The sequence below is a fragment of the Populus trichocarpa genome, chromosome 3 (genome assembly GCF_000002775.5).
Source record: "Populus trichocarpa isolate Nisqually-1 chromosome 3, P.trichocarpa_v4.1, whole genome shotgun sequence".
Lineage (NCBI taxonomy): Eukaryota > Viridiplantae > Streptophyta > Magnoliopsida > Malpighiales > Salicaceae > Populus > Populus trichocarpa.
The window spans coordinates 17776669-17790917 of NC_037287.2; the positions used below are offsets into that span (position 1 = coordinate 17776669).

A 14249-nucleotide genomic window follows, 5' to 3' on the forward strand; every position below is an offset into this window, starting at 1 on the left:
CAAAGATTTATGCTATATTGATTCTACATTTATTTTTATTTTTTTAAATGAAACATACTGAGCTACGTACGATCTCTATACCGATCATATTTTAGGCTAAAAGCTAACATTTACGGGATGGATTAACGGGTCAAGAGTCACCGATTTTGAAAATGTAACTTTGAAAGTACTGTTGTTAGTCCAAGCCTACATAACTATATGCCGAGAAAAAAAATCAAATAATTAATTTAACCATAGTTCTAGCAACTAGCTCTATATATATACGTAGCAGCCCATACAAGGGATCTCGATCGAAGCTTCGTGTCTTGTACAAGTTCAATAAATTTAGTTCAGATCGTGTTGATGTGAAAAGTACAACAACACATGTCAGATATATTATTAATCTATTTACACATTCATTTTTTATATATACCAAAAAAAAAAATCTAGCAAACGTTGAGATATATGACAAAAGGATCGTATCTTGTGGGTGTGATCTCTACCAACTACTGTTTCCTCGACATCTAATGCTGAAAATTCTGTGTTTGAATGGAAGTGTGTGTGTGTCTGTCTAAACACGTGCTGCGACCAAGAAATTAAAGGGCGGCGTCCTCTTCTTCTTCTTCTAGTTGTTTTTTTTTTCTCTCGGTGGGAAACTGTTAATTCTCCATGCTATTATTCAGTATTCACACCCATGGAGCTTCTTAATATTTTAAACCATTGAGTACCGCTGAACGGAATCAAAGTTTGGTCAAAATCAACCAACATATTTAATATCGTACGTAATATTCATAGAAACAAGACTATAAGAATTAATTGCTTTGATGTTTTTATTTCTTTAACTAATCATAAAATTTTAGACTATCAAATTTTTTATATTGAACAGATAAGATGTATTACTCGTCCACTGATCAATCCATTTCCAAGTAAATAAAAGAGCAATATACCAAAAATAATTAATAATTTATATTCAATATTTATTTATTGAATCTTTTTTATAAATATACACAACTAGTAGGGTACTATCTGGCGTCTTTTTAGTTTTTACACACACACACACACACCACCCTATGTATTTAGCACAATTAATGGCATGACACCATCCTTTGTATTTTTAGAAAGAGACCCTACGATAGGATTTATCATCAAGGTCTAGAAATTATTGTAGAATTTTATACCAAGACTTGACCGCTTCTTAGAACTTTATTCTCGTTTTTTTTTTTATAAGATTTTAATTAACTACTTCTATAAATCCTCATGGGTTGGGATTAATTTTGAGTTTAAACTTTTAAACTCGATTAAATTTATACGTGCCGTTTACGCCACCTACCATAAGATAAAGAAGCTAGACCCACGATTAATTAATTAAGCATGCCGCCGCCTTATTGATATTTTGAGAGAGCCTTATTGATATTCTCAGAGTTCTGTTAATTCAACCTTTATTTATAGCTAGCCACACACTCGCACATCCTCTTACTTCTACTCTTTCTCTCTCTCGTGGACGACGACACTCTATTTCTTCCTTTTAGTTTCATCTTCAACAGCTACCGCTGCTTCTTTCATGTCTTTGAACATGATCAACTCTTATGCTTCTACCGACTTTGAAGGTACTAGGGGAAATGGATTGTTGGGATTGATGCAAGAGATGCAAGCTCCAGCCAGTTTAAATTTTGATGACATCTCTCAGAACAGAGGCTTTGTTGGGTCTGGAATTGAGGGGAAATTGGGAAAGAATAAGGGAGAAAAGAAGATAAGAAAGCCCAAGTACGCTTTTCAAACAAGGAGCCGAGTTGATATCCTTGATGATGGATATCGATGGAGAAAGTATGGTCAAAAGGCCGTCAAGAACAACAAATTTCCCAGGTAACTATATCTTTTTTACTAACTAATCTACTATACTCTTTAATTTGTTCAACACGACATGTATGATTTGCTTAATTATAATTTTTTTTCTCAACCTGTGAAGAATTCGAGCGGTAGCAAAATATAGTTGAATATTAAAGTATATTGATATGCTTTGAGGTGACAATTTTTACATCTATAAATTATTGAGAAAAAGGTATAAAAATCTTCCAAGCATCATTTGGGCAATTGAGGCCACGGCTGTTGTGATTTGGGGGGCTCCATTCCTTTTTAATACAAATAAATGAACAAGAGAGGACACTTGTAGTGTCCTGATTTATGAGACTCTTATCCTGCCAATCTTATAGTAAACCATGAAGGCCATTAGTTTTGGAGTATACACGAAAGCAGGATACTCATAAACTTTGGGGTATTTAGGGGCTTGCGCGAAAACGTAGGTTGAGGGGGGCAATGGCCGACAAAATCTTTGAAAGATCATTTTAGTCCCTATTTTCTTTTCTCTTCTCGACTTTCGTGCATATTCTTACTCCTTTCACTTTATCTCGTTTAAGAGAACTGAAAACCCAAGAAATGCATCTCTATTTTTTAGTTTTTTTTCAAGAAAGTAAACAAAAAATAACGAAAGAGATTCGATCTAGATGTATATGCGTGCACGCGACATTATGGCTGAAGCTTGACTTTTTCTTTCTGTAGTTAATTTTAGGATCACTCCAGTCAACGTGTATTTGCTACTGTAAAGGCTAATCCAATAATTACTTCCCTTTTTTTTCAATAATCGTAGAAAGGGAGGCTCTCATATGTAAAGAATGGATATGAGGATTTAAAATGGGGAGCGAATTAAAATTAGAAAATACAGTGGAAAAATATCATTTGTCATGTGCATGGTGCAGTACTACTTAATTTGGCTACTTTTCTCTGTTTGTTTTTATATTTTAAAAGAATTTTTAAAAAATAATTTTTTTTATTTTTTAAATTTTAAATTAATACGTTCTATTAATATATTTTCGAATGAAAATTAAAAAAATATTATTTTGGTTAGTACTGATCATTACAATTTAGTGAAATATTGTCAGCACGTAATATATTCCTCACCTTACTTGCCTCAGTTGAAGTAGCCAACGACAGGAAAGTGATTCATATTCTATCTGATTAAGGTATCTATGATCTGGAATAATGAACAATCTGGATGATGGAAACGTCAAGTATTTTAATTATATTAAGGAAGAAGATATCACTAGGTTAAGCTTCCTGGAGTTACAAGAATTTGATCCCGTTACATTTTGGTGAAAGAAAAATGCTGGATGGTTTCCTTGAGCTCCAAATATCTGAAGCATCTTGCTCAGCTAAACTAACATATGGTTTCCTTGAGCTCCAAATATCTGAAGCATCTTGCTCAGCTAAACTAACATATATAGCTTGATTTACCTTAAACATGAGTGCATATATAAATCTGAATTTGTTTTCTGTGTCTACAGAAGCTACTATCGGTGTACACATCAAGGGTGCAACGTGAAGAAGCAGGTTCAGAGATTAACAAAAGACGAAGGAGTCGTGGTGACAACCTATGAAGGAATGCATTCTCATCAGATCGAAAAGTCTCCAGATAACTTCGAGCATATCTTGAGCCAGATGCAAATCTACTCCTGATCCTTCTAATTAAGTCCCTAGCTAGGCCTGAATATCATCGTTACATGAGGAAATTATGGTATCGAGATATCCGTAGACTTTTACATCAATAAACTGTAGACAAATTAAGCCTCAAAACGCCAAAAACAAAACGTTCTATTAATTATTTTGATTTTATGTATTCACAGCCCATCACGTGTAGAAAATTCTTTCTCGCTTCAATTCATTGTATACTAAGAATACGTGGTTTTATCGAATCCTTTCACGTATATTGCTTGATATACTGGGACTTGGGTTATAATTGCTTAATTCTTCAGATCTCAAAATTATGCTAAATTAGCCCTCTGAATAATCATAATTAATAAATTATGCTCTTGTGGTGCATGTTTGTGCTATATTTTTGTTGGAAAGTGATTTTCAAGAAATCATTTTCCAAATTTTCTTGTATTTGTTTACCAATATGAAAGTTGGTCAACGAAAAACACTTTCCAGTCAAATGAAAATTTGGATTGGTTTTCAGGAAAGTGTTTTCCTGAAAAATTTGGACGGAAAACACTTTCCGGAAGTTGTGAAAAATTTAGAAATGTCATATTATTTGTTGTTTATATTAAATTTGGTCCTCAAACTTTTGATTGCTATATATATTTTGTTTTGAATATTTATTTTTTAATTTCATCTTTTAAAATTTATTTTTTATAATAACTTTGGTTCTCATTTTTATAATTTTTATTTGCTTTTCCCTTATCATTTTTTTATTGAAATTTTTTATCTATAAATTTAATCCTTATTTTATTTGAAATAATTTATAAAATGTTAATTATTATTATTTTAATTTCTTCATATTTTATTTTTTAGATTTGATCTCTATTATTTTGATTATTATTTATTTTATTTGAGATAATTTATGAAATTATATTTTTTTCAATTTCATTCTCATTCAACTTTTTAATTTGTAAGATTTATTCCTCATTATTTTAATAAACTTGAGAAAAATAAAACATTAATAAGTTATTTTCCAGCTCATTTTCCATGACATAACCAAACACTGGAAATTGTTTTCCAACTTATTTTCCATTACACTACCAAACATCAGAAAATAATTCACTTTTTTAAAATTCACTTTCTAAAAAAAATTACTTTCCAGCAAATAAACGGGGCCTTGAAGTGTGAAAAGGGTATGCGTGGTAAATTCTGAACAAAAAAATAATACAGTTCGGTTCACTATAACTAAATTTAATTTTGAATAATAATAACAACAACAACAACACAACGACATCACCACCAAAATAATAATAATAATAATGTCTTTGGATCCAGCGCCTTAGGCGCAAGTCAGGCGCGCGTTGTCCTCGGTTCCAAAGACACGATGGTTAGCTATTTCATGCTCTTTTCGCTTTTTTAAAACAATTAAAAAACTAAAATACCTTTAAAAAACACCATATATGCTATCTTAGGCTTTTTTAAAAAATAATCTTTTTATCATGTTTTTTTTTTAATTCTCGGTCTGCATGGGAGGCAAGTATTCTTTTAACAAATAATAAATGTTATAAAAAAAGATGAATGACGAGTGTGGCAGAGTATGATGACAAAAAAATAGCTAACCATCGTGTCTTTAGAGAGGGTATATGACGGTGCAGCCAACAAGGTGAAGTGTGCAATTCAATTTGTGGTGGTTTAGTGACGACAAATTATTTTTCTCCCCTGTTATTTTCTCTCTTATGACCTTGAAATTCATACATGACCTTCCAAAACTCAATCGTGTTTTTTTGTTTGTATTTATTTTAATTTTAACTCTTGTTATTTTGATTGTTATATATGTTGATTTTTAAGTTTTTGAAGTTTCTTTTTCAATTTATTCCCTCAAATTTATTTTATTTAATTTGGTCATCGTTATTTTTATTGTTGTTTTTTTATTATTTTCTTTTTTTTAATCTTGTTCCTCCTAATTTTATTTCATTTAATTTTTGCGTTTGATTTTGGTCTTCATTCATTTAATTGCTAAATTTCTTATCTTTTTACTAATTTTTTTTTTCACTTTAGTCTCTTATTATTTTCTTTTATTTAGTTTCTATACCAAATTTTGTTATGGTTGTGTTGCTTGATATTTGTTTTGTTTTAAATTATTTTTATGATTGAGAATCTTGCTTTGTTATTTTTTTATGTTTTTTTTTTACAGGTTAATCACGATCTTATGATCGAGGTCACTAATTTCAAATATTAACCTAGTTTAAATTTTTTTTTAGGTCTTTCTTTACAAATTGATTTTTTTCTTTCAAATTTACCATTCAAGGGTTATTGGGCCTTGAGCTCTTTGACGTGTTTCACTTTTTATTTATGGAATTATCTCAATCTCATATCCTAAGTAATGAGTTAGCCAAGCTTAGTGAGTTTTTTGCATTCTTTTATGTTGGGTCATCCCAGGTTTCGGGTTGATCAAGTTAACCTGGATAGACTCTAGTTTTTTTTCCATCATTTTATTGTTTAATTTTTTTTATCCCTGTCTTATTTCATATGTAGCGGGCCAATCAAGTTAACCCGAGTTAACTAAGATTTTTTTCTTTGACATTTCTTTTATTGAAATTGATTTTTTTTTTCAACTTTAACCTTTATCGTTAAGTTATTCGATGTTGAGTTTTGTCATTTTTTCTACTCTTTTTTTACAAGGTTGTTCAAATCCCATATCCATGGTCACACGATAATTAAATTATTTCGAGTTAATTCAAGTTTACATTACATGAACATCTTTTTTAACATTGAAAAAAAAAATTACCCGGCCTACAATGTGGCATGATCACCTATCTAATTTTCTACGAAATAGTGAATCACCATCGTCAATTTATCTTTACAAATATAAAACAAAGTATTAAATTTTAAAAAATCTTTTTCTTATTTTATTTTTTACTACTGTTTAAACAATGATTTTACTTTTTTTCATTAAAATTTTATAAGGATCATTCCCTTTCCGTCTTGACTTTTTTTAGGAATTCCACTCGGGATTTATTTTACAAATTTCATAACATCCGTCATATTGAAATACAACATAACATTGAGAAAATAAAATAAAATTCAAGATATTAAATACCACTTAATATTTTAAATATAACAAAGCACCGTGTAAAAAATATTATATTCTTAAAGGATACCTTTTATAAAATAAAATCTCGTATTCAAAATATAAAGAAATAGATTACATGTATACTCACAAATCGTCGCACTCATAAAGTATAAATACTCTAATTAGTGAATATTAATATTCATAGGATGATACATCCTAAAAAAAACAGGATGATAAAAAAAGATGGAGCCAAATTCGACAACGTTTTCATTATGTCATTTGTGATTACATATAAAAAATAATCTTCTACTTTTGGATTTTTTTTTAATTTCTTCCCATCGTATCATGATAATTACTCAAAAAGCACTAGAATATATATGAAAGAATATTTTGCAAGAAAGAACGAGTGAAAAAAAGAAAGAAATAATACAAGGCCATTCCACTACAAAATATCAAGAATACATGGGGACCAATGCGCAACCATAGGAAAACTTGAAGTCCTTTTCTTTAAATAATGAAACTCGAATAAAAAAACCGTGACGCCAATGCCGCCTCCCCAATGAAAGAAAAACAAAAAACAGAAAAATCGACAAAAATTAAAAGAAAAGAAAATGGAAAAGAAGAAGAAGGGTATTTTCGCATATTCGATGGTAGAGGGGTAAACTTGTAAAATGAAGAACCGAAATTAGAGGTGGATTAGCCGGCCACCACACCACCAGCAAATAATAGGGTTGGTTGGTGCGTTGTAGCTGCGTTAATTAATAGCTGATTCGCTTCCCAGTCTCTGATCGCCCTCTCTGATGTATGCAGTCTCAGTCTCGTCTGCCACCAGACCAGAGCAGACATAAACCTGATCTAGCAAAACCTAGTAACACCGGAAAACACAATTATATATAAAAAATAAAAATATTTTCTTGTTCTACGATCTTATATTCCTTGCTTGCTTGCTTTTCACTCTCCTAAAAAAAATCATGATCGCACTCTTTTGATTCAAAATCAAATCTAGAAAAATTCCATCTCTTTTTATTTATTACTGTTATCAGTGGCTGTCCATGGCTCTTCCTCTCGGCAAGTTAACTATTCTCGTCGGTGCAGGTCAGTTCAATTTGTTTGATTTTCAGTTCCTAATTAATCTATTGAATTATTAACTAATTTGATTGTTTTTTTTTATTTTAATTTCGGATGTTTGGAACACATTGAGTGAGTTTTAGGGTTTTTGGAGGTAAACCCTAGATTCCATGGTTTAGTGTGTGTGTGTGTGTGTGAATATGTTGTTCTTTAGGTCTACATTTGAGGCGAAGTAAGTGTCTGTGTATGTGTGATAATGTTAGGAGGGGTCCTGTCAGTGTTAGTACTTTGGCACTTGAAAAAAAATTGGGTATTTTTTTGGGCGTGTTTGCTTTCTTTGGCTCTACTGTTAATTGCAACATTTGATTGGTGAGATTCTAAGCTAGCGTGTTTGGTGAAGGGATTTTGTTCTGTTGCATTGATGTCATCTGTCATGCTTGATTTACAGTTTAATTACCCAGCTCATTTTAACTAGAACTGTCTTTTATTTTTATAGTTATTAAAATTGATTCTGCTTGTTGAAACTCGTCTTTGAATTGAGGTAAGTGTTTGGCTTTATTTGGTGCAAAAAAAAAACTTGAAATTCACTCTTCTTGCCACTGGGAGTTAATTTAGCTGATGGGATAATTCTAGAATGCTGGGCTAGTTAGCAATTGGGTATTTATCTAGATAACTGTAGTGTCATGAAATGGAATAAGAAGACGTTAAAGAAATTGAAATATGTGTTCGTGGGGCAACAACTTCTAGGCCTTAGAATAAATAACTATCGTATTTAGGTCATGTCTTATTTAGTCGGAGAACTATGACAGCAAATAGGTGGACTGCTGAGGAACACTCTCTTAGGGTACTTTAGTGACCGGCAATTAGTTGGATGGAGTAGACTGGACATCACCTTTTTTGTTCCAGCTTGTTCCTTACCCCTAAACCTCTCACAAAGGTCCTGATCAAGCTTTCATAGAAAGCTTATCCATGCACCTTTCACCATTATTTCTACCACCTCATTGGCCCCCATGGTGATAGTCAATAAATCTCATCTCTGTTATGCATGGCTAATGTTGCTGTCTATTGTATCTTAATCAGACTGCATTAGGAATGTCCATCTGTGATCCTAGCCTTGATAAGCAAATTTATCTCCTTTGTACCTTCAGATGTTTCTTTTTGACCCAAATCAAAACCATCCTCTGTGGAAATAATTTTCTTACTGAATTAGTTGTCTTCTGCTCTTTAGGTATTCTTGGCTCAGTTCTTGCAAAAGAGGGGCGGCTGCCTGATGTTTCTAATTTCGTTTCAGGTGCTTTCAAGGTACTTATATGACTTATTGTGAAGTCTTAGAGATGCACAAAGTTCATTTAATGTTTTGGGGTTTATCTTCATTGATAATAATGATAGTAGACCTGATTGCAGTACCTCCACTATTTATATCTTAATAGGTAAACTATGTTCCATCACATCTGCCCTATTGCCCTTAACTTTGTATTTTCTTTAAGTGGGAAGACTAGACATGCCTTTGCAATGGATAATATTTTTGTTTTCCAAGCCAATTGCTTGTCTTAACTGGCCTTTTCAGTGTCTATAGTGGAGCATGCTGGAAATTGTTTTGCGTTGTTTCAATTCAGTTTAATCTCACGCCGTTTATCAAATAATTATTTTCTTTTGTTTAATTTCTGGGTTTTTATTAATGTAGAACCTCCTTAAATGCAATACTATTTGAAAGCTATTGTGATGTTGTCACCTTGATTATTTGAACGCTGCGCATCAAATTTGGTCTACCACGTTGCTTGTAGCATCCACTGTCACATATTAACTGATGTTTAATCAACTCTTTGAATAAAATATTTTGTCCAGTACTTTTTCTTACTTATTACCTATGTCTTTTAGAAACAATAATGCAATTGCAAATGTAGTGTTAATTCTTGGCTATTCTTAGTCTATTTCTTGCTGATTGATAGTGATTTATCTTGCATTGCAGATTGCTTTCAGGCAACTTAAACAGGATGATTCTACTTCATCAGTTAGCAAGTCTAGCAAACCTCCAAACGACTCTTTGATGGCTCAGGTTTGCATGTCATCTTTATGGTTCTTTATAAGTTCTCCTGTGTTGAAATTCAATTTATAACATTTTTATATGCTTTCATTTTTTTAATCATATTCAGTTGTAAAATAGTGTTGTTGGTAATGATTATGAATGCATTTTAAAGTAACTAAACTAAATCTTGTTTAAAATGTAATTTTCATGCTATGGACTTGTTTTTTTTTTCTCCTTTTCCATTTGGTAGCAAAAGTAAAAATCTCAAAGTGACAGGATAAGGTGGCGGGCAAGAGTAGCAATGCTCATTTTGCTGTGCTTCCATTTATGTAATAGTTTACTTTGAACACTTTCTTTCCAGACATTTGTTTGGACAACCGAAGAAACATCACAACTCGTACTCTCTAAATGACTTATTCTGTAGGAATGAAATTTCCTTCAGCATTCTTTATTTATTTTTTAATGTGAATATCTGAATGTTAAACAGTTGCTCTTTGGAACCAATTTGATTGTTTGAGTTTAATTTCTTCAAATTGTCTTTTGTAATTATATTTGCTCATCATTTCAGGAAAATGAATTATAAATTGCTTTATGTTGGAAGTGTCTGTTAGAGATTGTGAATACTGAATTACATGTTTTGCAGGTTAACAGCCTTCGACAGGAGCTGCAAATGTTGGCATCAAGTAGACCAGTCACAATTGTAACTGCAAATGGGACAGGTTTGGATTCTGATCCTTCTCTTGCATCTGAAACAGGAGATGAGTTATGTTTCATTCATCTTTTTCTAAACATATATCTATGGAATAAACTGATCGAAATGGAGATGGAACTTATCCCATCTACAATGCAAAATATGAAATACGCTAATATAAATGTCTCCCCTGCTCTTTCTCAAATATCAAGCTTAAGTGTGTTATATAATATCGAGTTGGATTTTCCTTTCCAGTTAAATTTTATGTTCTCTTGCAATAATGAAATTTCTGAAAATCCATGATGCAATGCACACCAGAATAAATTTATTGACTATTCTTGTAATGTCCACTTTTCTTGGAGGGGGAGTGGTGTTGTAATGCTGTCAGTCCTAAGTCATAATGTACCTGAAAAATTGATGTGCATAGATATCCTTGTTCTACTCAATCTTTTACCTTCCCTTCTTTATAATGCGTGGTATGTACATCACTGAACTGTATCTGATTTCTCATTCCTCAATGGCATGCTTTGACAGTTTCGTGTTTTGACCTTCAATTAAAGCTGTCTAATGATGTTGCATACACATTGTGAGCATGGGTTTTTGTTTACTTATTTTCTTACCTTTTAATTTCCAATTTGGGAAATGTACATAACTGAAATTTATCTGGATGCTCAATAGTATGCCGTGTTGGTTCATATTTAACCAACAATCGAATTTGTCTTTGCTGTTATACATCTGGGTGCATGAGTGCGAGTTTGTATCTCTTTGCAACTTCATCTCTGTATAATCTCTCGAGAAATCTTAGACTATCTTCTTAATTCTTGATATCAAGTGCTGTTCTTCCATATAAGCAATAACTTTTTACTTGCCCGTCTGTAAATTCCTATAATGTATTGTAGCTTTGATTATGCACTTATTCTGGACTGTTCTCTGACACTCTATAAATATGCAGGTTCTAATAAATATGGTGTAGTTATTGTGGTGGTAGTTGTTGGATATGGCTATGTTTGGTGGAAGGTAATGGTTTTCTTTTTTGCTTGATAATTTGACGTGATGTGTATATAGGCACAATTTTCTAAAACCAAATGATATACCATAAAGATCTGATTCATATTTTTGGTATTACAACATTAAAATGGAGTATAATTAATACTAGCAATAATTTTGTAGAGGTCCTGAAAATATCTTTCTTCCATTGAGATTTGAAGTGCTGTATTAACCATATTCAGCAATTGGAAATAATACTTAAGATTATTATCACCATGCTGCTTGTTGATATATCTTGAGCTTCATCTTGTTCTTTGGTTTGACTGGTGCTCTATTTTTATAATGCTGTATACTTTCAGGGTTGGAAACTTCCTGATATGATGTTTGCAACCAGGCGTAGTTTATCTGATGCTTGCACTTCTATAGCCCAGCAACTAGAGAATGTTTATGCATCAATCCGGGTAAGTTTTTGAACTTTTTGTATCTTTTATCCATCTAATAAAAAAAGGGCTGGAACTTATCATTGGTTGTTTATGGAATTTAAAATATAGAGTGTTCTTATCCCAATGCAAATTCTTTTGGTCTGTAGAGTACCAGGAGGCATTTATCTTCAAAGATCGATGGCGTGGACTCAAATTTGAATGCTGTTGCAGAACTGACAGCCAGCACTCAAGAAAAGGTGGGTCTAACCTAGTTATTAGCTAATATGTTGGTGCAGTAGTTGTACTTACATAAAAAGTATGGCGACACTTGTAGGTTATTGAATTGCGAGAAGATTCAAGTAGGATTGGCAATGATGTTCGATATGTTCGTGATGCCGTTGAAACTCTGGTGATCAGTCTTGATACTCATATTTCCTTTTGCTCATCCAATCTTTATAAATTCATTATAGATGTGAAATCAAATGCTGATTTGATTCATATTCTTTTTTATTCTTTTAGGAACTAAAAATTAGCAGAATTGAAGGGAAACAGGTAATTATCATATCAACATCATACACATTGCTATCAGTTGTTTATTCTACCTGTGGTTACTGTTATAAATTTTGATTTTATATCAACATCATATGCAGTGCTATCAGAAAATATTATTAATTGCACCTGTGGTAACTGTTATTGATTTTGATATATGTTTAGGATTTGACGACCCAAGGAGTAAAGAGGTTGTGTGACTATGCCTCCAGTTTGGAAAACAACTTACTTGAAGAGAATATCCAGGCATGTCATCATTTTTTTGTTTCCTTTTGGCCTTTTCAATACTCTGTTACTGAACTTTACCGTTCACCATGGTCCACAAATTCTGCAGACTTCAGCATCCAGTTCACGGCTGACATTCTCATCAAAGGTAATATTTTTCTTCTGCATTAGGGCATGTGTCTAATAAAACATTGTAAATAAAGTAGTTGTTCTTGTTATTGGAGACACCATATCTATATTTCTAAACTAGATATTGTCTATTTTACCGTCTTGGTTAGTGGGGAGATCTATTTAAGATTGGAATTTAATTACTTTTACTGGACATGCCCAGGCTGAAGCATTCTGTTATCCCAAACCAGAGGCCACATGCTTAAAATAGCTTTGCTTAAGTGCTTGCATATGTTCCAAATATGGTTTCTGGTGCCTAAAGTTTTCACTAGTTTTTGTGTTGTTATTTACCAGGCCGGGGCATTGCCTGCTCCATCAAGTGAACCATCAACTCCTGCTTCGATTGGATCTCAAGAGGTTTGTTTACTTTTGAAAATTTGTTGCCCGTGGCCAAAATAAATTTCTGCGAGCATCAATGAGAGATTGTTGACAATTTTTCTTATATTGCGACTTACCCTGTTTTCCAGTCCATGAATAAGCTAATATAGCCATCTTGCAAGTTTAAAGAATTTCTTTATGACTTTTATTCCATGCTAATAGCTTGCTTGATGTTCCCTTTTCAGTTTTGTTTTTTACAGCATAGGATAACTTCTCTGTCTGGAACTCTTCCCAGCACTTTTAAGAATATAATTACCTCAATTTCCTTTCCTTGATTTTTCCCTTTCTCAGGTTCAAAGGCCCCCTCGTAATGCTGCATCACCCTCAAGCCAGCAGGTTTAGCTTGAATTTCAATTTGCAGTTAACATCTTTTTTTTTTATATATATAATTTCTTGACATCTAACTTTTTAAACGAAACATTTCCGTGTTTCTAGAGAAGTAACGGGATTTCAGGAGTGGCTGAGCTTGCTAGCGGCCTCGGGATTTCTAAAGGTATCCTTACAGAAGAAGAAACAAGTAATGGAACGAGCTGGTTTAAACCTGCATTTCTTATGAGAACGCGAAGCGCAACAAACAGTGTAGTGCAACAAACAAGTTCAAGCAGACAGCAATCGTGATGGTTTTTCCAATGAAAACCATTTTATTTCTGTGCGGCAATTAGTTTTACTCTGGGAGGTCCTTGAAGTTTGGTTGTTCTGGTGATACGAGCCTCTCCCTATGAATATAAATACCAGGATGGTGCTGAATTTTGTAGAGATGCTTATTTTGTAAGGTTAACTATCATTTTTGATATGTACAATGTAGGTTAGGAATATGAATAATTAATCTTTAGAGGGGGGGGGGGGGGGGGGGTAATGGGTTCAGGGTACTTCTTAATACCTATGAGAATTCCCGCTTAAAAGGATTGCGTCAAATAATTATGGAAGAACTCTCCTCGCAATGCCTTGAGCTTGACGAGGAATTCATTTTTTCGATGTGTTGATACTTGAAGTGTGTGTCGTTGGGGCAGACAGTTTTTGGTTCAAGACTGTTAGGCATTCTCATTCCTCGGAACAATCAACATGATATCGAAGACCAATTGAAATAATCTTTCCAGAATGGTACGTTATCCTGCTTGTTTGGTCTCTTGCTACTATCTTCCTGAAATGTGTTGTCAACATGTTTCTTCGTTTATGGACTCCACCCCCATTGGGTTATATTAATATTTTATT

General features: G+C 32.7%; 2 protein-coding genes across 4 annotated transcripts; both read left to right on the top strand.

The window, feature by feature from the left end:
• The first annotated feature begins 1423 nt into the window (after positions 1–1423).
• Positions 1424–3749, top strand: LOC7493246 (probable WRKY transcription factor 75). Its single transcript, XM_002304705.4, has 2 exons — positions 1424–1842; positions 3318–3749. Exons 1-2 carry the CDS (start codon positions 1541–1543, stop codon positions 3487–3489), a joined length of 474 nt encoding a protein of 157 aa, XP_002304741.2. The 5' UTR covers positions 1424–1540; the 3' UTR covers positions 3490–3749.
• Positions 3750–7234: 3485 nt separating this feature from the next.
• LOC7481210 (uncharacterized) lies at positions 7235–14136 on the top strand. 3 transcript variants are annotated; one of them, XM_024598385.2, is made up of 14 exons: positions 7235–7618; positions 8820–8893; positions 9561–9647; positions 10261–10336; positions 11261–11325; positions 11655–11756; positions 11885–11974; positions 12052–12126; positions 12237–12269; positions 12432–12512; positions 12601–12639; positions 12954–13016; positions 13329–13373; positions 13473–14136. In XM_024598385.2, the coding sequence occupies exons 1-14, from the start codon at positions 7576–7578 to the stop codon at positions 13653–13655; spliced, it is 1056 nt and encodes a 351-aa protein (XP_024454153.1). In that variant the 5' UTR covers positions 7235–7575; the 3' UTR covers positions 13656–14136. The 3 variants fall into 3 exon arrangements, with proteins under 3 accessions (XP_024454153.1, XP_024454155.1, XP_024454154.1); XM_024598386.2 differs by lacking the exon at positions 7235–7618 and adding an exon at positions 7688–7745; XM_024598387.2 differs by lacking the exon at positions 8820–8893.
• Positions 14137–14249: the final 113 nt, after the last annotated feature.